General features: G+C 45.0%; 1 protein-coding gene across 2 annotated transcripts; it reads right to left on the reverse strand.

The window, feature by feature from the left end:
* Window positions 1-124: 124 nt before the first annotated feature.
* Window positions 125-20606, reverse strand: Haus7 (HAUS augmin like complex subunit 7). Of its 2 annotated transcripts, XM_038316720.1 has the most exons (10): window positions 20390-20606; window positions 19543-19658; window positions 17391-17458; window positions 15167-15228; window positions 10225-10316; window positions 9588-9746; window positions 9357-9453; window positions 8661-8870; window positions 7604-7718; window positions 125-384 (listed from the first exon to the last, which is right to left on the reverse strand). In XM_038316720.1, the coding sequence occupies exons 1-10, from the start codon at window positions 20504-20506 to the stop codon at window positions 314-316; spliced, it is 1107 nt and encodes a 368-aa protein (XP_038172648.1). In that variant the 5' UTR covers window positions 20507-20606; the 3' UTR covers window positions 125-313. The 2 variants fall into 2 exon arrangements, with proteins under 2 accessions (XP_038172648.1, XP_038172649.1); XM_038316721.1 differs by lacking the exons at window positions 15167-15228; window positions 17391-17458; window positions 19543-19658; window positions 20390-20606 and adding an exon at window positions 10698-15158 and having other exon boundaries at window positions 10225-10566.
* Window positions 20607-22173: the final 1567 nt, after the last annotated feature.

Here is a 22173-nt window from a genome sequence, read left to right on the forward strand (position 1 = left end):
AGTAGAAGGGCTGCCATCTGGCTAACCTAGAATAGCAGGGACGAGGATAAGAAGAGAGGCTGAGCATCCCAGGCCAGAGGGGAAGAGTGTGATAAGCAGAAACAAACAGTAGTCTGGAGGCAACTTCTCAGAACATAATGTTTCTTTTATTTCTAGCTCCCCTGTACTACCCATCTCTGCCTGCCTTCTCCACCTCCCTCTTCTTCTTTTTCCTCCAAATTGCGGATACCAAGCAAGTGGAAATTCATGCAGGCCATGAACAGAACTGGATCTGCCCCCCCAAAAGCTCCAGGGAGGGCCTTCTACCCCCACATTATCTTGTGTCTCTGTGCAATCTGTCGGTGAGGATCTTGTACTTCTGTGTTACTTCATCAATCCTTGCAGCTATACAGAAAAAGAAACACAAACAACAAAGTGAGTTCAGTGCTTGCAAGCTTGAAAGAGGCAGAAGCTGGCAGTCCATACAAGACTCCCCATCTTCCTACCAGAGCCCCTGTCCTCCCTATTCTGCTCAGGCTCTCATTGGGCATGACCAGGTGGTAAGGGGACCACTCCCACCTGGTCCTCAAAGGGCTTGGAGCTTGGGGGTGCAACATCTACCATGACCCAGAAACACTGATCAGGGAACTGCTTTGGGAGCCCCTTTGACTGGTGGTAGGCCAGCAGCTCAGGGGTTTCTGGTTGAATCACACTGACCAGACAGTGTCAAAGCTTAGACCAGAATGGGTGTCTGCCACCTCAAAGGCCAGGCGTTACTCTGGTTTTGATGGTGAGTGGTTTTAATCAGATACCAATATGTGCACACAGTAACAAAGCCAGCAACACAGAACTGCTCTAAGGCTTTTACAGCAGTGCTCTCAACCTTCCTAATGCTATGACCCTTTAATACAGTTCCTCGTGTTGTGCTGACCCCCAACCATAAAATTATTTCATTGCTAATTCCTAACAGTAATTTTGCTACTGTTATGAATCGTAATGTAAATATCTGATATGCAGGATATCTGATATGAGACCCCCAAAGGGATCACCACCCACAGGTTGAGAACTACTGCTTTAGAGGAAGGGCATTCCAGGAAGTAGTTGCTACAGCCCAAGCTGCCCAGCTTTGATGGACACATCCTGTAAGAGCATCCACCTCCAGGGCCCTGACCAGACAATTACTGAATACCAATGAGGGATTTCTGCCCAACTGTAAGTTCTTTGCTTGTTTGTTTTTTTTAACATATATTTCTGTTTTAAAGATTTATTTTATGTGTATGAATGTTTTAACTGTATGTTTATATGTGCGCCATATGCATGCCTGGTGCCTGTGGAGACTAGAAGAGGGTGTTGGCTTCCCTGGAACTGGAGTAACAGATGGTTATGAACTGCCATGGAATGGTGAAAACTGAACCCAGATACTCTTACTGCTGAGCCATCTCTCTGGTCCCATGTATTTCTTTTATATATGTGTATGCACATACATGAACATACATGTCCTTAGCACATGTGTGGAAGTCAAAGGACAACTTTCAAGAGTTGATTCTCTCCTTGTAGATTCTGGGTATCAAACCCAGGTTGTCAGGCTTCGCAGCAGGTACCTTTACCCAATGGGCTATCTCACTCCACTCCTTTTGTTCTTATTCTGTGTTTTAACAGGTTGACCAGGAACTTGACTTTCCAGCCAGAATGATAAGGTCACAGGTATGCCAGGCTGGGTATTCCCAATGTAAATGCAGACCTCTCCCAGGTAAGTGGAAGGTAGCTTCTCATAGAGGCTAAAACCTATAATTGGTCAGGTAGAAAATGAGCAGTCAAAGGTTCAAGTGGCTTTGGAGTAGATTCGGCACTGCTCCTTTTACCGGGGAATGCCTACTGCCCAAGAATTTGTCTCAAGGCACATCAGAAATCTATACTAACAAGAGCTGAGCCAGGAGCCCAGCCCTGCTCTGCTCACCATCTCCACATCACTGAGGCCACTAGGAACCAAAGCATGGGGTGGGGGTGCCTAACTCATACCGTCAAGCTGGCTACCATGCCATGCTAGTGCTAGTATGCCCTACTCACCAGTGAGCAGGCACAATGTTAAGACTATTAATGATCCTTATTGCAGTAATGACAGCATAGATTATGAACAATTTACTAATAGTAATTATGTGGACTATAGTGAGGACAACAGTGACACTGGTGATTAGGGTAAGTACTATAATAAATTTTAAGATGGAGGATCCTCTTGCAGCTCAATAAGTAAGAAAAGACTCCCAAGTGTCTAATATACATGTGGCAGGTGTGTGCCAGGGCAAAATATAGAAAGAAGGCCAGCAGTCAGAGAGAATCCCAATAAGGACCTGGTTGGTTATCCAGCAACTGGAGAGGATGAGGGAGGAGTATCACAAGTTCAAGGCGAACCTGGGCAACTTAGTGAGACCCTTTCTCTAATACAGGGGGAAAAACGTCCCCAAAGGAGACAACACAAAGGCTATGATCTAAGACCAATACTTGGGGGAAAATCAGTGAAAACAGCTATAGTCAAGTGCTTTACTTTCTGCTCACTAAAACAGTTGGGGGAACTAATACACTAAATCAAAAAGCTTAGAAGGAAAGGCTGGGAAGTGAGCAGTCCACAGGGTACTTAAAAGGACCTAAAAAGCCCAGCGTTGTGAAAATGCCCAGGAGAATCTGAACAAGTTTTTTAGTCCACCTCCTGGCTGACCCTGAGACTGAGCAAACAAGAAGTGGAAGAGAAGGAAGCACTGTCAACTGCTTAACTGTTGGTGAACAATAGAAATCTAGAAAAGTCCAGAGACCTCCAAAATGAGTGTTAAACTTATAGGAGTTCACACCAAGACATATAACCGAACTGGCAAAAGCCAGAAACAAGCAGAAAACAAGAAAGTGAAGAGACCTGTTACATACAAGGGCCTTTAACAAGAATACAAGTTGGTTTCATATCAGAAGCTAGGAAGGCCAAATGGCAGTGGAATGATATAGTCAAAATATGGAAGAACTGTCATCCAAGAGCAAAGAGCCGAATGAACCTTCAAAAATGGAGAAAACCAGATGCCTCTGAAAAGACTTTTGTGCAGTGGATGGTGGTTAAAACAGAAACTCACAAGTACTGAAAGTGCTGTGGAGTGCTAACTCAAAAACAGGAAACCTATATCATACCTCCAACACCCAAGGCTCAGGAAACATCAAGGAAGAGGAGATGGAAAGACCATAAGAACCAGAGGTTAGAGAGTACTCAAGCAAAACAGGGTCTTCTGAACATGGCAGGGACATTGCACTCATGACTCACAGTGACTGTGATTGCTTACACAAGATCAAGCCTGTCAACATTCTAGCATGAAGCCGGAACAGCTCACAAGTCCTCACTCCTAGTGATGGAGCTACTGGCAGCTGATGAATGCTAGGGTAAGGATAGGCAGTTTTCTTTAAGAATGAGCCCCCTGGTGCATCAATCATGTTCCAGTGAATGGCCCTACACACACACACACACACACACACACACACCACACGTGGACAGCACAAATTAGCTTTGGTGGGATTTATTTTTAAAGAGGACATTATGTTAGAAGAAGAGTAAGGATGAATCTGGAAAGCATTAAGGGTAAGAGTAAGGATTGAATATGATCAAAATACATGTATAATATTCTCAGAGAATTAATAAAAATATTACATTGATTTTTTTAATGAAGGAGAAATAAGGAAGGCATTCTAAGATCAACAAAAACTGAGGGAATTTGTCACTGATGGACCTTCCCTACAAAGCATGAATGAACACTAGATAGTGATTATCAGCCTATATCAATAAAGAACTTGAGGCCAGGCGGTGGTGGCGCATGCCTTTAATCCGTGCACTCGGGAGGCGGAGGCAGGTGGATCTCTATGAGTTCAAGACCAGTCTGGTCTACAAGAGCTAGCTCCAGGACAGGCTCCAAAGCCACAGAGAAACCCTGTCTCAAAAAAATCCAAAAAGAGAGGTAGGAGAGGGAGGGAGAGAGAGAAGGAGAGAGGGAGGGACGGAGGGAGAGAGGGAGGAAGGAAGGGAGGGAGGAAGGGAGGGAGGGAAGGAGAGAAGAAGGAAGGAAGGAAGGAAGGAAGGAAGGAAGGAAGGAAGGAAGGAAAGAAAGAAAGAAAGAAAGAAAGAAAGAAAGAAAGAAAGAAAGAACTTGAAAGCCAGGTCTGTGATTCACATCTGTAATTCCAGCATTTGGGAGGCAGAGGCAGGAGAATTGCTGAGTATTTGAGGTCAACCTCATCAGCATAGTGAGTTTCAGACCATCCAAGGCTACAGAGTAAGACCTTGTCTTAAACAAACACCAATAAAAGTAAGATGACAGATAAATATGACAACTAGCATAAATGTATTTTTGATTGTAATTTTCTTCTAATTTCAAATGCAATTGCATAAAACAGTAATTATAAATCCATGTTGATGGGCATATAATAAATGCATTTTCAATCTAAATTTAAAAATAACTTAAGTGAGAGGACAAAGAAATTCTATTAAAGCACACTTTTGTGTACTATTGAAATTAACTTGGTACCAGAGTGCATTAGGTTATTAGTTGTAATCCTGGAGGCAAGTGGGGAGAGAATGAATATTTTTTAGAAGTTTATATGATCCAGAAATTCTGCTTTAGACCCAAGAGAGTCAAAAACACATTCACACAAAAAAAATCTAGCAATGTTATTCATAACAGCTAAAATGAAGGAATAATCTGTATGTCTCCTAATAGATGAATAAACAAAAATATTTTATTTATTCATCACAGCCATATCAACCATACAAAAGAATATAGCACTTGGATGAACTTTGAAACTACTGTGCTCAGTGAAAAAGGACAGTCTAAAGGCCACACACTGTTCAATTCCATTATAAGAAAAATGTCCAGAAGAGAAAAGACTATAGAGAAAGGCAGTAGATCAGTGTTTGTCAAGGGCTGGGGCTTGGGGGAAAAAATGGGAGAGATTGCTAATTTTTCTTTCTTTTTTTTCTTTGAGACAGGGTCTCATTATGTAGCTCTGGCTATCCTGAAACTCATTACATAGACCAAGTTAACCTTGAACTCACAGAAATTCACCTGCTTCTGCCTCATAAGTGCTGGGATTTACTACACCTAGCTTCTGCTATAGAACATTTTGGGGGAATAATAAAAATTATTCCAGGGGCTGGAAAGATGGCTCAGTGATTAAGAGCACTTGTTGCTCTTCCAGATGACCCAGGTTCGATTACAAGACAGCTCACAATTGTCTGTAACTCAAGTCACGAGGGATCTGATGGCTTCAGTGGGCACTGTATCCACATTGTACACATATATAAATGCAGACAACCACACCCATATACATAAAATAAAATAAAAATAAATAAATATTTAAAAAATATTCCAAACTTAGTCGTGATGGTTGTTCAACTATATGAACTGTGTGAGTATCCTTTTAAAAAAAACAAACACACACACACACACACACAACTAGATTGTTCACTGTTGAAAAGAGTGAGTTTTATATTATGTCAGTAAAGATGTTATTAAAATAGGGCTCATGTGCAACTCACTTGTGTAGTACATATAAAGTCCAGATTTACTCTCCAGTGAAGTTAGAAAAGGAAAAGCTATTTTTACCTTACGGATTTATTTTGTCATTTGTTTTCTTATCTCTATAGTACAAAGACAGAAAAAAAGAGAAACAGACTAGAAAAGAGAACTCAGAGACTTGATGACTAACAGAAGTGATGGCTTTATAGACCAATGGGGAAAAGAGTGCATTTCCATTAAGTGCTCCTGGGAAGATGTATATTCATATAGAATAGAATGAAACTGGACTCCCATCTCATGCTATAATCTGGGAAGATTACTAACCTAACCACAGAAAGGAATAATATAAAGCCTACTCCTTGTCATAGTAGGAATGCTATCTATAGTAAATATAAAAGATGCTTTCCATAAAGGAATTATGGCTATAATTGACCACACACAAGTTATGAAAAGATAAGCCACATTATGGTGGAAGCTGTTTATGCTATGTTAAGCATCGAAGGACCTAATGTACCATATATAAAACAAGGTACAAATCAATGAGAAAATATCAGGTTTTTACAAGTTAGACTTTAACAAGCACTTTACAAAAAGGAAAGCTTAAATGATCAATAAATGTATGCAAGTGTGCAACTCTGTAAGCACTCACTAAAATACAGAATAAACATGCAGGAAAATGCTGTTACACATGCCCTACACATCATCAACTAAAGTCAGGCCACGGCTAGTGCTAATGGGGATGTGCAGCTATGGGACATCACATGGGGGCCAGGCAATGTGGCAGGATGGAGTAACTCTACTCCCAGAAAGACATCCTGGAGAAACTGGTACATGTCTACACAAGGAGATATGTTCAAAAATGACCAGAGCAGTGCCATCCGTAAAAATCTCAAACTGACTGGGTATGGAGGATGATGCTTGTCATCCCAACACTCAGGAGACTGAGACAGGTGGACTGCTTGTAAGTCTGAAACAAGCCTAAGCTATATAGTGACTTCTATTCTCTATAGGTGCAATAGCAGGCCTTGTCTCAAAAACAAAGAAATAAATAAAAGAACCCCCAATTGAAAGAAGCCCCAAAGTCCAGAAAGAGTGGATAAAGAAGATTACAGCACTGACAGCACAGTGTGACACAGGATGTGCCAGATGGCTTTATGTCAACCTGACACAAACTAGAGTCATGTGGGAAGAGATTGGAATCTCAGCTGAGAAAATGTCCCCACCAAATGGTTTGATGATTGATGTGAGAGGGCCCAGTTCACTGTAGGTGGTACCACTCCTGGGATGGTGGTCCTGGGTGCTGTAAGAAAGCAGGCTGACTAAACTAGTAAGCATCACACCTCCATGGCTTCTGCATCAGTTCCTCCTCCATGTTTCTGCCTTGGGTTATTGCTCTGACTTCCCTCAGTGATGGACTGTGGTGTGGAGCTATAAGATAAAATAAACCTTTTTCCTCCCCAAGTTATGGTCATGGGGTGTTATCATAGCAATAGAAACGCAATGACATGGGGTAAGATGTAGCACTATACGGCAGGATCAACAAACCAAGGCTGACTGTGTATTTTCATAGATGAAATTTTACTGAAACACAGCCACACTCATTAATGGAGGACCAGGTACGGTGCTGCAGGCCTTTTATTCCAGTACTCAGAAAATTACCATGAATTCAAAGCAAACCTGGGTTTTACAAAAAGACCTTGCCTCAAAAAAGTACAATAACAAACTTAGAGGAGTATAGTTAAAATTAAATGCAGATACAGTTTTGCTCCTAATAGCAAAATTATAAAAAGAAAGGAAATGAAAATAGGTTAAAGAATAGCAAGAAACTGATGAAAATTATCATATCCAGCACCTGTGGTTGCCAGAATGTGGTTTATTTCTTTTAGTTTTACCTCTATACATCTTTCCTGTCAGGAATGCTGGAAGCATTTTTTTTCAAGGGAAAGAAAACAAGCATTAAAATAAAAAAAATTAAGCAGCCAGTCTCCTAAGAACTGGCCCAGCAGAGAAAGACAGAGGCCCTGCCACAGAGCATACTTGGGTTAAGTAGGCAGGGAAACTGTCCCTCAGCCCCAGGAACTTACCTAGACTTATCCCAGAGTTGCTGCTGCCCCAACAGTTTGGATCTCCTTGTTGCTTCCGCACTGCTTCCATAGCTTCAGCAGAGGTGTCTGCAATCTCCATAACGACTCTCAACAACTGCCAAGACAAAGAGGACAGGCAGGCATCAGTGAGGCTAGTCTGATGGCATCTGTTGCTTCCCACCCAAGCTTACACTGAAGCCCCTAAAGACAGCCAACATAAAGAGACAGAACTCTCAGATGGAGAGTTTCCCTTCAAACCTAAGTCTCCTTCTTCCTGGCTCAGTGGTGACTACACACTATCATGGTACTCTGGCAGCCCTCAGTTTAGTGACATGCTACCACTACATGCTGTGACAGTCTGACTAAAGCAAATGGCAGGGCGGAAAAAGGAACATTCTACCAAAAAGGCCTCTGTAATGAGAGTTTCCCTGTACTGGGAGCCTTATGACAGGTTTGGAAATCTTGGCTTGTCTTGTTCTAACCTAAAATCAGCATCATGGCACTGTGAGCCAAAGTCAGAATTGTGCACTACAGTACTACAAAGTCAGAATACTGCAGCTACAGTAATGGGAATTAAGTCCAGCTAATGAGCCTGGTCTCTGAGAAGCAGAAATATGGCAGAGCCATATTCACTCAATGGCTTAGCCACAAACCCAACTGCTTCCTATCTTGTTTGTTTGACACAAGATCAGAGCTAGCACAGCATGTTTGCGCACGTGAGAACAACTCCAGCATAGAAACCAGGACCAGGGCACCAGACTGAGTCAAGTAGAACCCAATGCAGGGAATGCATGAACCTCCCTAGAGGTATGAGAGGTAAGAATGGAACCCTCCTAAGTCGGGGGGGCGCTTTTGGAGATAATGTCCACATCAGCTCTCATCACCTCCCCAAGGTGCCAGGAATGTCTGTCCTCACCTGAAAAGGTCCCAGACCCAAAGTACTAAAATGTTGATTATTGAAGAGCCCAGGCCAAACCCTCTCAAGCTCTTTCCCAGCCCCTAGACTTGACATCAGGGGCTGCTAAGGTATAGATACAGAGATAGGGAGGTGTCTTACTTGACCACAGGAAGCCAGAGTCTGATAGACAGCTTGGATGATGGGGCCACTTGGGTGCAGGCTGGGTACTGGGCGCTGGCAGCACTGTCCCAGCTCATCATCATAGACTTGGAGGAAGGCCAAAATGAGCTGGTAGAAGTCAGAGATGACCAGACGAAGCTTCTGATCTACGGAACTGCTGTCAGTCCCTGCTTTATGCCATGCAAAGCACTGCAAAAGCAAGGGTAACAGTCACTTGAGGATGCCCTGCCTAGCCAGCCTGGGCTGCCAGCAGCCTACATAACACAGGCTGATATAACATAGCACACCTTAGCAAGGAAGAAAGTTTCCATAAAGGAGGAGATTGGGGGTGTGAATGGAGCCTCAGCCCAAAGGAGGAGATTGGGGGTGTGAACGGAGCCTCAGCTCTGAGGCTAATGTTTGCACAGGCTTCAATCCCCATAGCCAAATATCTAGCCTGGTCAACAGATGCCAGTAGGGCTGAATTTGAGAAGACATGTGAAGGCCTGATGCACAGCTGCCATCTGAAATCCATTCTTTCCTTTCATGCTCAGACCCTCAGCACCTACCTCGGCACTCTCACGGCATCTCACTGAAGCCTCACAGCACACCGTGCTGAGGGGGACATCACTTGCCCTAGAACTCAGCAGGGCCTGTTCCCCAAGTCCCAAAGTCCCCAGAGCTGGTGCCCTTTACCTGGTCTCGGAGTGTCTGAAGCTTACTAGCACTCTCCTGCAGCTGCCTGGCCAGATCTGCCACCTTCTCTCCCTCTGACTGAGCATCGGGGCCAGCCCTGCAGAGGAAAAAGAAGAGGACATTGTCGGCTCTCTGCTACTGCTGCTGTAGGCAGAAGGCCACTATAAGGTCTGCCTTAGTGAACAGAAGCAAGTTGGGGTGATACCAGGTAGAGCCCTCCTGGAGACCTACTCTGGCAGGTCATCACATTGCTTGTTGAGAGAGGACTGCATGTCCAGGGGCCATGGGTCATTCTCAGGCTTCAAGATTGCCCACAGGTTGGGGCTGGAGAAGAGCTCCCCCAGCAAGGCCTCATTTTTCTTTGTGGAGTCTTCGATGTGTTCCTTCAGGCTGCAAAAACAGGACAGGCACTGTGTATACTATTATCAGCAGGAGCATTGGCCCAGCAGCCCCAGATGGGGAGCTCCACTGCCTGCATCCCTACCCTCTGCTTGTTTTGGCCTCGCTAATGGCCTCTGGCCTGCAGACACCCAGGTGTTAATTCTACTCCTATACATATAGGTTAGTTCCCCCCAAAGTCTACAGTGAAGGGATCTCAGGCAATGACCCAACATCCCAGAGACACAGCTATCCCTTGTTGGGCCACTGCCTGACCTCTAAACAGCCAGTCCAACCCCCAAGACAGTGACTAGAGTTAACTGTCTCAACTTATCAGTTCTGTAATTTCTGGACCAATATGGGACTATTGCCACCACAGGGGTATAGAGAGACTCCAGATGAAGGTATTTTCCCTTACCACCCTACCACCCCCTAGCTAAGACCAAGACTAGCTGTCAAAGGCACCCACCTGTGCCACTGACACCTTTACCTAGAATTATTGGAGCATCCAGTGGCCAGGCTCTGTATCATATCCAACAACTGGTCCATGAACTGCAGCTGCTTCTGGGGACACTCACAGCCCTGGCAGGGAAAGCCACATACATTTGCTACTAGACCCAGGTCAGGCCTAGACAACTGTTCCAGATGCCCGATCCTATGCTGCCCTTGCTGTGGCCAATGGCAAGCAACCTGGCCAGACAGTTCCTTTTTCCTGTCCCTGACCCTTGCTGGTAGCCTCTTGATTTGGCTCAGCAATAGCATCCTCAGACTTCTGCCACAAAGTGCTCCTTCTGAGGCCACATTTCAGGCTGCAATGACACCTGGAAGCACACTGCAAATGCAAAACGCAAAATGTTGTCAAAACATATTACAGTGTGAGTTTGTCACACAGCCAGAGGGGGAAGGCTTATTGAATGGGTGGGTGGCATGCAGCAGGGCCTACTAAAGCAGAATAGAGCTCACAGGGATCTGATGGTGGCCTATACCACAGGGACACCTCCAAGCAAACACCTCAGTCAATCCCTTCTGGCCATGATGGCAGAGGCCAACAGGTACAGCATGAGGCCTGGAGGTGGCCTGTTCTCCGGCAGGGGCCCCTAGACTTTCCATCAGGAAGGCCACAGGTTTCTGTACAGCAACTTGTGCAGGGCTGACCAGGTCTCCTGCTTGCCCATCTGCCCAGGTGATGCAGGGAGCTGCCCAGTGAAGAGTCCAAGGCTTGCCTTCTTCTAGAAAGTCGATGATTCCCCAGGAGCAGACACTATCTTAGAGGCCATGACCGCTCCACAAATTCCTGTGAAAATAGGGCACCAAGCAAGGCCTATTCCCTTAAGTGTACCTTCTTACCACCCTGGCTTGGCACACACAATTCTGAGGAAGACTAATCAAAGAGTCACTCAATCACCATCACCAGTGCAAAATCACCTTGAAGAGCAAACAAAGACTGAAAGCTGGTGGTTAAATGCAGATGCTGAAGTGAAAGGGGCCAAGTGGTCCCTGGTGAGTAGTCTCAGAGAAAGCCCAGTTCCAAGATTCACTGCCACCTCCATGAGTTGATGTGGGATGTCCTTTTGTATATGTGTTACTCTTATTGTTTAATGAATAAAACTGCTTTGGCCTATGGCAGAGCAGAATATAGCCAGGCTGGAAAAATAGAGAGAGTAGGCAGAGTCAAGGAGACACCACGTAGCTGCCGAAGGAGCCAGATGCTGGAACCTTACTGGGTAAGCCACAGTTTCGTGGCTATACACAGAAGAACAGGAATGGTTAATTTAAGATGTAAGGGTTAGTTAATAAGAAGCCTGAGCTAATAGGCCAAACAGTATTGTAATTAATATAGTTTCTGTGTGATTATTCAGGTCTGGGCAGCCAGGAAATGAACGAACAATCTCTGGCTACAATGAGTGAGTTAGCAAAACACACTCCAAAGACCCCAACTCATATCTTCAACCTGACACTTGCTTCTGGGGCATATTATTTTACTTTCTTGTTCACTCAGTCTCCCCATTTGCCCAAGAAACATACCTGCAGGGCAGCCGGGGTAAAAGGTATTCACTGCTTAAACTGGAAACAGTCAAGATAAAAACACAAGTACAGCTGTCATTCAAAACCTCACAAGGCTTTGGTCAGTGGCCTGGGACACCTGAGTATATCATCCCCACTTAGTAGAGAGTTAGCCATTACTTCCCCCATCACCCGCTCTGGAATGGTTGTGGAGCCTGCTTAGGGTTTCATCATCACAGACTTGCCCCATGTAGTCCTGCTCAGTATCTCCCAATGAGCTCCCCAAAGCCACTTACAACCCTTCTGGATGACCAGGATCCAACCTTTACAAGACCCTAGGTAAAGTTAACCTCCAGCAGGCTGGTCTGTGGTGACCTTACTAAAGCCCATCACTAAACCATACCCTACCTGTCTCCTCTCTGCTCCCTAGCAAAGGGCAAGACCCAACAATCACACTCCGGGAAGATCTAGAGAAATGGTAAAGTGTGAATTTTTATAAATTCATTCTTCAGACCTTACCAGAGTATGATTGCTGGGTCTTGCCCCTGCCTCTACCTTACTACATCAGCAAATCCAGTGGGTCTGGCCACTCCTTTACTTTCCCTATAACCACTAGCATTCAAGCTATTATTTCACATGCTTGGCCACTGCTGTAAACTACGAACAGGTCCCTCAAGGTCTATTCTATCTACCCCATCTTCACGTTAGCCATGGCTATTTCTGTCAGATGAAATAGAAATCCCTGTTCCTTAGCTCCAAGTTCCCTAGGCTACCACCTTACACACACTAAACCCTTCTCTGGCCTACAAAGGCCATCACATCTGCCCAATCTGTTCTATTCCCTTCCCTTGTTTTCATTCGGCTCTAGCCTAATCAGCCTTTTAACAGTTGTCTAAGCACAGCAAGCACAGACCACCCCAGGGCCTTTGTACTTGCTATTTTCCTAGACGTTCTTTTTTCATTTAGATATACTGTTTTTTTTTTGTTTCAGTTTGCTAAAATTTAATTCAGTCCACAAATTTGAAAGTGTATAGTGACATTACAGTTAGGATAGTCAAAGAGCAAAATGGCCATCACCATAGTCAATTTTTTACAAATTTATTTACTTATGCTATGTGTCTGGCTGTTTTGCCTGAATGTATATCTGTGTACCACATGTGTAAAGTACCCAAGGAGGTGAGAAAAGGCCATTATATCCCCTGGAAATGGAGTTACAAGTGGTTGTGAGCAACCATGTGGAGGCTGGGTGGGACTCTAACCAACTCTAAACCTATCTTTTGAAAGAGAAGCGAGTACTCTTAACCACTGAATCATCTTTCCATCCCTATGGTCACATTTTAGAAACATATCTAGAACCCCCAAAACAAATTCTAGACCCATTAACACTCATTTCTTATTGCCTCCTACCTGAGCCCCTAGCAATCACTATGCACCTATCTTTCTTGATGGATTCGCCTCTTCTCAACAGTCTACACATAAGGAATCTTGTGACCTTTTCTTATGACCTTATACTACCATTTAGCTGACTGCTTTTCACTTAGCATAAACATCCTCAAAGATCATCTACGTTGTCACATGTAGCTGTGATGTCTTCTTTCTTGAAAATTATCTTACTAGTTAATGGGCATTAGGGGCACTTCTACTTCTGAGCCACTATGAGCATTCACAGTGAATTCTGGTACATGTGTGTTAACTGTCTTCTACAGTAGCTGCACAATTTTATGTCTCTACTAGGAATGTATGAGGGTTCCTGTCTCACCATCCTTGTTAGCCTGTGTTATTTTCCTTCTAACTCTAGACATCATGGTATGAGTGGAGCATAACATTGCAGTCGTAATTTTCATTGCTCTTGTGATCAGTGATAAAAAGCATCTTTCCGTGAACCTCTTGCTAGCTTTTCCTCTGTGCCCTATTGTTATTGTATCAATCATGCAAATGGTTTGTAGCTAGAGGATAGGGGAACTGAAAGCCTTAGAGATATGGCATAGAAGAAAGAGATGGAGAAAATGACTACATAAATCAGTTTCAGAAAGTCTGAACCAGCCCTCTCTGCACAGCTGAATGACTACTAAGCCAGGAGAAAAGCCAGGCCCAGGACTCAGGTTCACCACTGGGTGGCGCATACAGGATGAATGGTAAGAAGGTGAGCTGACAGTGGAAGTTCAGGCCAGAGAGGAGGGGTGGACCTGGCTGCATAAACTAAAGCAAGTCTGCTGGAATACATGGATCTCAACTCTCCATGAAATTTAACTAGATCCAAATACTAGCCACCATGTCCAGGAAAAAAAATCCATAATCATCTGACCTGTGAAAAACTATAAAGACCTCAATTTGCGTTAGAAAAGATGCTCATTAGACACCAATTCAGGGATTATAGGGAGGCAGATGAACTGACAGTTTTAAGCAGCCATCAGAAAAATGCTTATACAACTGTGAACAAGAAACAAAAAACATGAAGTATCAGCAAAGAGCCAGAAGGGAAAGGAACTATGTGACAACTTCAAGCAGAAATCAAAACAAGAGAAGTATGGCCCACTGCATACTGAGAGATACAGTTATACTTATCAGTGTTTCTCTACTGAGGTAACAAATGTTCCACAGTGAGGGAGGCCAACATGGGGCCAGTGGCAGGAAACAGATGGGAATTCTCTGTTCTTAATCTTCAAATCCCTGTGAACCTGCTCTACTTAAAAACAAACCGTCACTGAAGAGACTCAACAGCACAAAGCAGTACATCCTCACCAAAAAATGGTTCATTAGTTCCTCAAAACTGAAAACACAGAATCACTACATACCTAGCTCATATCCAAGAAATATGACAACAGGGATCAAACAAAAACACACGGACTGTCCACAACCCATCACCCACAACAAATAACTGGAAACAATTATTTGAAATTTAGACATTTTAAGGGTAGGGTAGGGTTTCTCTGAATTAACTATGAGGTAGATCAGGGACCCTCAGGTAGGGTAAAGTACATGGGTTTAGGAGCCAGTCCTGAGTTGTAGGCCTAGTTCAGCCACCACATGATCTCAAGTGAGTTTCTGATACCTAGTTGGGAAATGGAGCTAAAAAAAATTGTCTGCTCAGAATGGGTGTGACCGTGACTAAAATATATTACCTATCTTAGTACTATATATTACCTACCATGATACTAGCCAAGTATGACATCAGCAAGTGAGGATGCACTCTGTCCTTTTGATCATCATGAACCAGATATCCACCTCTATTTCCATTTCTATTACAGGCCTCCCCGTTCTGTCTATCTCCCTCAGAGATTTCTGGCAGCGCTTAACCTAGGGATGCCTAGAAAAGTAGTCTTGCCAGGCATGCAGGCTCTGGAGCCAGCAGCCTCTCCCATCCACTCACCAGCCTAGGACAAAAGCATGTGCATCCTCTGTAGGGAGACAAGAGGATCCTTTCTTACCATCAGAAGATCCCGGTCATCTGGTGTACATAACATCAGCTCATGGCCTAGCTTCACCATCTCTGTTAGAATACAAAGACCTTGTCATTACAGACACCCTCTCAAAAAGAGGAGGATACAAGACATCTCAGAACTAAGAGCATATAGGGTACTACTAAGGCTTCTCTTTCTAGATATATTTACAGACATAGAAGTAAATGAGGGGTTATTCACCATACTCTGTACACAAGACATAGATGATCAGTTGCCTGAGAAGCCATCTGAAATCAGGACTCCGGCATGCACCACATGTCACCCTTTTAGAGACTTCATGAGGTTAAAACAAAATGATCCATGGCTCACATCTGTCCATGTCCCAAATGCCTTTCATTCTCCTGACATGTCATCTTGAAAGTGAGTCTAGGCTCTATTTTACAGATAAGGAGACTGAGTCCCCACAAGGAACAGGAAACATTTAGCACATCTTTCCATGGCTATCTAGTATATAAACAAAGGCCAGAAAGCAGTGTTTCAGAAGTACCTTCAACCCCTCACGGGACAGGCTATGCCTCAGCAGCAACAGAGCAGGTGCAAACCCGTGTAGGACATATTATGAAAGACTCATTGGAAGAAGTGGCAGAGAGTATCTATGTGGCCCTAGGAATACTCTGCAGATGCCACTGTGCCCCCCACGCCAGCCTGTTTCAACCACAGCCCTTAAACCCTCTGACCCTGTCTTCCTCCTCTCAACAAATCCTGTAGAGCACACCTTTCCACCCATTCCCCAATATCGTGCCTCAGTCACTCCAAGAGCTGTGCTGCTGCCTAGGTGTTCCTATGTTTACTACAGTATCCCCACAGAGCCTGATGAACCCAAAGGAAGACAAAACCTGTAGTGGCATTTCATTCATGTTTTTATAAATAAAGCTTGCCTGTAGTTCAGAGAGTAAAACAGCCACACTGGCCAGTCTTACAGAGCAGGCAGTAGTGACACACACCTTTAATCCCAGTAACCACACTAATTTGGCATAGAAACCAGGCACTAGTGGTGCATGCCCTTAAACCCAGAACTAGAGAGGATTATAAGAGAGGAGGAGGCAGCTCTCAGTCACAGTCTCATTCTGAGATTCCTGGAGGCAGGATCGCCATTTCAGACTGAGGTGGAGGTAAGAGCCAGTGGCTGGATGTTTTGTTTTTCTGACCTTCAGGTTGAACCCCAATTTCTCTCTCTGAGTTTTTATTAATCATGTTTCAGCCTTCCTTGGAATAAAAGCCAATGCCCTTCCATGACCTATAAGGCCTAGCAGGAGTTAACCCTATCCCCTCCTGATTTCCGATCCGCCTCAGCCATCTTTGTTCCCTGCTCTTCCTCAAAGCTGCCAAGCGTAGCCCAAATCAGTGTTTTGCATTTGCTGTTCCCTTGAACAGTACTCTCAGCCTGGCTCAGTTCCTCCCTTCTGCCATCTTCTCAATAAGACCACCCTTCTTCCAAAGTAAAAGGAAGTAAAGGTTGGATCTAGTGAAGTTCAGACTGCAGGCTAGGGTTTTCCAGAGAAACCAAATACTGTTTCTGAGCCTATGAGTGGAATCCTGCCAACAGGAAACACAGGGATAATGAGACCCAACACCCTACTGAATCCAAGAGGGCAACTCTCCCCAGATAACTGATTTGGCAATGCCAGTTGGTGCACAGTTAGGGGCTCAAGTCAAGTTCATCCACCCTGCAGTATTCAGAATACACACAGGCTGATGGCAAGTCTTTTAAATTTTATCACACTACAAAGAAGGAAAAAACCCTACCCTTTTACACAAATTGCATTTTTGCTCATCTTCATCTAATTTTCATACCAAGTTAAAGAGACTTTCTACGAAAACCCATCAAACTAATAAGGTTACAAGACAAATCACAGCAAAGAACAATAGGGGACTCATGGGAATACCATGTGGACAGAATATGCACACAAACCAGTGAAGAGAGATGTCTGATAACATCAAAACAATCATGTTCTCTATGTCTCAGTGCTATGATGGACCAATGTACTATTTGGTCTTGTGAGAAGCCTCCCATACACCATATCAGGGAAGGCCCTGATTCTAGAAGGCTCTAATAATAACCACAGAGCATACACCATACAAAATAAAAGATCAGTTCATAGAAATTTCACAACTCAGGGAGACACTGTGACCAAGTTCAAAATTGTCCAGAATTCACCATCAAATATCACACTCCCATAAAGAGACCTACCCTGTATCTTCATATCCCCTGCAGTTCCTTTCAGTGAACTGAACTTGTCCTGCAAGGAGGGACAGACCCTGTGGGAAAATAAGCAAAGTCAGTCATCACCCCTCCATAACTATTGTCTAAACAGAGAATTACCTGTACATGCTAAATGCCAGTGAAAAGATACTTTTAAATGATTCGTTTAGTATCATGTGATTCTTACCATCAATTATTATGGGAAAATACTTGAGAAAAATTTCCCTCAGAAATGTGAATACTCAAGGTTCTCCCACACACAAAAAAGTGGTGGGTGCCGGGCTGGAGAAATGGCTCAGAAGTTAAAAGAGCACAGGCTGCTCTTCCAGAGGACCCAAGTTCATTCCCAGAACCCACATAGTGACTCACAATCATCCATAATGAGATCTGGTACCCTCTTCTGTCCTTCAAGTATATATGCAGCCAGAATACTATATATATAAAAATAAATAAATCTTTCTTTTAAGTGATGTGTGCACAAGAAGGGAAGAGTGTGGGCATTTGCAGGAGACTTTGGATCCTGACAATCTGGCCTGAGTGTGCACCTACTGGGGCATTCACTTTCCATTCAATCCATCTCGCTCACTCCTTGTCAGTCTGGCCAGCCCTGATTCAAAGGTCTTCCAATGAACAATGACACCTCCTTAGCCAATGTGCCCCATAATTCCATGGGACTCTATTACCCTCTTGGAGTGAAAGCTGGCTAGGACCAGAAACTGGCTTTCCCTTCGGTATCTCTGGAGCCTAGGACATATCTAGGCAATGACCAACACAAAAAAGGAGGCCAGCGAGTATATAATGAAGGAACAATGGTTGCCTCTACCATTAGTAAACACCAATGCTATATACCCTCTTTTTAGAGAAGGTCATTTTACAGTTTTCTTCTTTTGTTGTTTTTTGTTTTTCAAGACAGGGTCTCACTCTGTAGCCCTGGCTGTCCTAGAACTCACCAGTCTGGCTTGAACTCAGAGAGCCACCTGCTTTGCCTCCCAGATTAAGGGCGTTTGCCATTGAGTTCTGCTTCATTTTACACTTTTCAAAATCCCCAGTTCAAAATCCCAGTGTGGGATAAGTCCACACGTAGGCTCCCAGTTTGGGTTTTTAAAAAAGTTTATTGCTACCTCATCCCATCCATTACTGATGATGCTGTCTCTGCTGCTTTTGGGCTACACTGGCAAGAGTGAGCTGGAGCAGCAGCAGCTGGCCATTCATAGAAAAAAGTCTTGCTGAGCTCTGCTTTGAGACTCTTGGAGGCTCCAATGGAAAAGGCTCTGGTCACTAGGCTGTGCAGCCCTGTCCTTGAGGGAGGCACACAGATAAGCATAACAATGAGGCCTCAGTAAGCAGCAAGCCTTGAAAGAGTTCCTAGCTGGGTAGAAAGGTTCCACAGAGAAAGGCAAGGGAGAAGGCCTCCAACAACTCCCATTCCCTCAGAAAAGCCCATCCATCCCTGATTTCCACCCTGCTTTGGCTCTGGAGCCTTAGAATACTTTTGCCCCCCACCAGCCCAAGGAGCTAGTCACCTAACTAAGACCTCTGGATGTAGGTAAAGCAGGTACCCCCTAGACAACAAAATGTTCTTTCTGTAGGGCTATTGTATCACCTTGGTGATATGTGTGGCCTGGGCCACAGTATCTGAGCCTGCTGACCCAATATTGTGGGAAAAGACACAGTGATTAAACAGGACTGACTTTTTCTTTCCTGGAGTCATACTTGCCCCAGGGTTGCAGTAGAGACAGGGATGGGACCAGGCTGCCTTAGAAACACTGCCCCCTGGATACACTAAGAAAAGCCCTGGTTCTTTGAAAGTTGGAGTGAGGAAGAATGATCTAGGAAGCTATTTTCTGTCACTGGGTTTCTGGACAAGGTCCTTCTCTGGTCATCTGGTGTCCACCAAGCTAACAGTAATCACAACTCAGTAAACATAGGCCACATCAAATCCCCCCAAACAATCACAAGCCCAGGGCTTTCATTAAAGTTCATCGTGTACTGTCAGGGCCACGTCTCCACCATCTTGGCCAAGGCTCTGTAGCCAGCACTGTTAACTAACCAGCTGCTCTCCTGGAACCCTCTGAGAGGACACATTCCCATCTCTCCCCAGGAGACACCCCAAGAGAAGGAAAAGAATACAGGACATTACCGCATACACATCCATTCCAGTATGTCCATCCGGTACTTTGAGGGCCTACATAGCAGATCCAGAATTGTCTTTGGCTCTGCAATATACAGACCATCAAGGAAGGGGCAGCTTACAGCCTAATCAAGGAAAAGGAAAGTCAAAAGAAAACCTGTTACTGTAGGGTAGCAAAGCATTTCTGTCAATTCGTGCTCAGGACCCCTTCCTAACCCTTCCACACACTTCCCACCACCAAGAGCATGGTGCCAGCCAGAAGCACCTCCTGGTCTTGCCAAAAGTTCAAGTCCCTCTCATCTTCACCCCAAGCCTCCTGTGACTTGCTGCACCACCACTTTTAAATGTGTTCCCTCTGGGCTCCATGGCCACAAAACTAGGAAAATGCCTAAGAGTGGGTTAGAAAGACTAAGATTAAACCTGAGGGCTGGTGGACGGAGAGTGAAGATGATCACTGAGTCAGGGGCAAGGGGAGATGGGAGGAAGGTCAGTGAGGGGGACAAGGGTCCTGGACTAGCTCTCTGACTTTACACTGCATGTACCTTAAGTGCACCTGGAATCCCTACCTCTAATCCAACAAAATGGCTGTCCCCAAACCCAACTCCACCCACTTCTGACTCTTCACATACTCCAAGTTCTCAGCCTCAATCTTACAAAGTTCGGTGGAGACTGCATGAGCAGAGGTCCAGGAACCCCAAAGAGCTAAGACAGACAATCCACAAGTCGCCCCCAAGGCTCCGCCAGGACCCACCACTGTGGATACCTGTGGAGTGGCCAATTTTCACAGGAAACTCCAGAAGGCCTTGAGGCAGGGCCCTGCCTGATCTCCCATCCTGGAGTCCCTGGCTCACAGTACCTTCAGCTTCTCGAACACCTCCACAGCCGCCTTGACCACATGGTTATCGCCCACATCATCGCAGTAGCTGTCACCAGAGCCTCCGCCGCTAGCGGCAGCTGCACCCTTCTCCGCCATGATTTGCGTTCTGAACCACAACCGGTTCACGCCCTCAAGCTTACAGGCCGCGGCCACACAGCTACGCGTACAGCAGTTACTTGGATCTTTCCGCCCACTCGTCTGCGCGCTGCAGGGGCGGAGCCACCCGTCAGACCGTGGGGGGGAGGGGGGGACAGAGGCCCACGCTCTTTCTCACTGAGCCTTCCTATTGGGCTGCAGCTCGGCCACTGTCTGCGCGCGCCTCAGGGAGCAGAGTGCAGCGAAGAGGATTGGGCGAGGACAGGACAGAGGCGGGCTGAAGAGGGGTGGGGGAGGGGGGAGTAGGAGCGGCGGGAGTGGGGCGGGAGCGAAGCGGAGGGGCGTCGAGGCAAAGCCAGAGTAGCTCTTTTAGAATGCAAAAGCATGGAACTCCTACAGGTCAGGCTCTTCCAGGAGGGGGCGCTCCTGCTTTGTTCGGGTTCTCTTTGGCAATAACAATTGGGACCTGACGGAGGAAGGCAAGGTTTGGTAAAACTAAGACCTGAGCAATCCATTCTGTTTTCTTGGCACATGAAGTCAGAGGGAAGGTTCTTAAATTCGAATCTGGCTATGTCACTCACTAGCTGTATAACTTTTGTTTTTGTTTGTGTTGCGTGTTTTGTTTGGGGGCTTTTGAATCAGGATTTGTAGCCTAGGCTGACTTCAAATTTATGATACCCCTGCCTCAGCCTCCAAAAGCGCTGTGATGACAGGCATGCACCATCACACACAGAAAATTGGATAACTTTGAGCCAGTTACCTAACTTCTCTGTGCGTCCTTACCCTTGGATAAAGGTTGGATAATGAGACTGCCTGCCTCATTAGTTTACTAATGAGAATGACAAGAGGCAATACTTTCTATGAAATTCCTAAGGCCGAGCCTGACACGTTAACAGTGCCTGTAAGTGCTCATGTTAGCATCATGCTGAGTCTCACACACCTTCCTAGCTTTGGCTTTCGTGGATGCTCTTGTGCCTCATTCCTATCCTGTCCAGTTAAAAATCTATCTGTGGCCCTCAAGCTCAACATATTTAGAGGAATAGTAGTCAGCCTCCTTATTCCTAGAACTCCAAAACCCCAGTTTGCTATCATTCCAACCCTGGATCAGGTGATTGGATAAGGCAAGAAGGAATTGAAGGGTGATTGTTGCTCAGGAGTTAAGATCTATCTAACCATCTATTACACTCATGTGCAAATCCTCTGTGCATTGTGATGCCATCTCATCAAAGAGGAATCATGGAGGCAGATCAAGAAGCAAGGAAAAATGAGGTATGAGGCACATGCTTGCAATCCCAGAACTTACATATGTACATAGAAGGATCACAAATTCAAGGCCAACCTCAACTACATAGTGAGTTCCAGTCCACCTTGAACTACTTGACACTGTGCTCCATAAACAAAGAAACAAGCAAAAAGAGGCATAGAGTCTGGGGAAATGACTCAATCCATGTTTTGTTTTGTTTTTAAATGGGATTAGGAGCATACCTGTAAGCCCAGCTCTGAGAAGATGATTCTATCCAGTTGATAAGCTTTCAGTTCAGTGAGGGACCCTGTTTGAAAAAATAAGATGGAAGGCTGGAGAGATGTCTTGGCCATTAAGAACACTGCTGTTCCTCTTTCAGAGGTCCCAGGTTCAGTTCCCAGCACCCACATGGCAGTACACAACC

Source organism: Arvicola amphibius, chromosome X, assembly GCF_903992535.2.
Source record: "Arvicola amphibius chromosome X, mArvAmp1.2, whole genome shotgun sequence".
NCBI lineage: Eukaryota > Metazoa > Chordata > Mammalia > Rodentia > Cricetidae > Arvicola > Arvicola amphibius.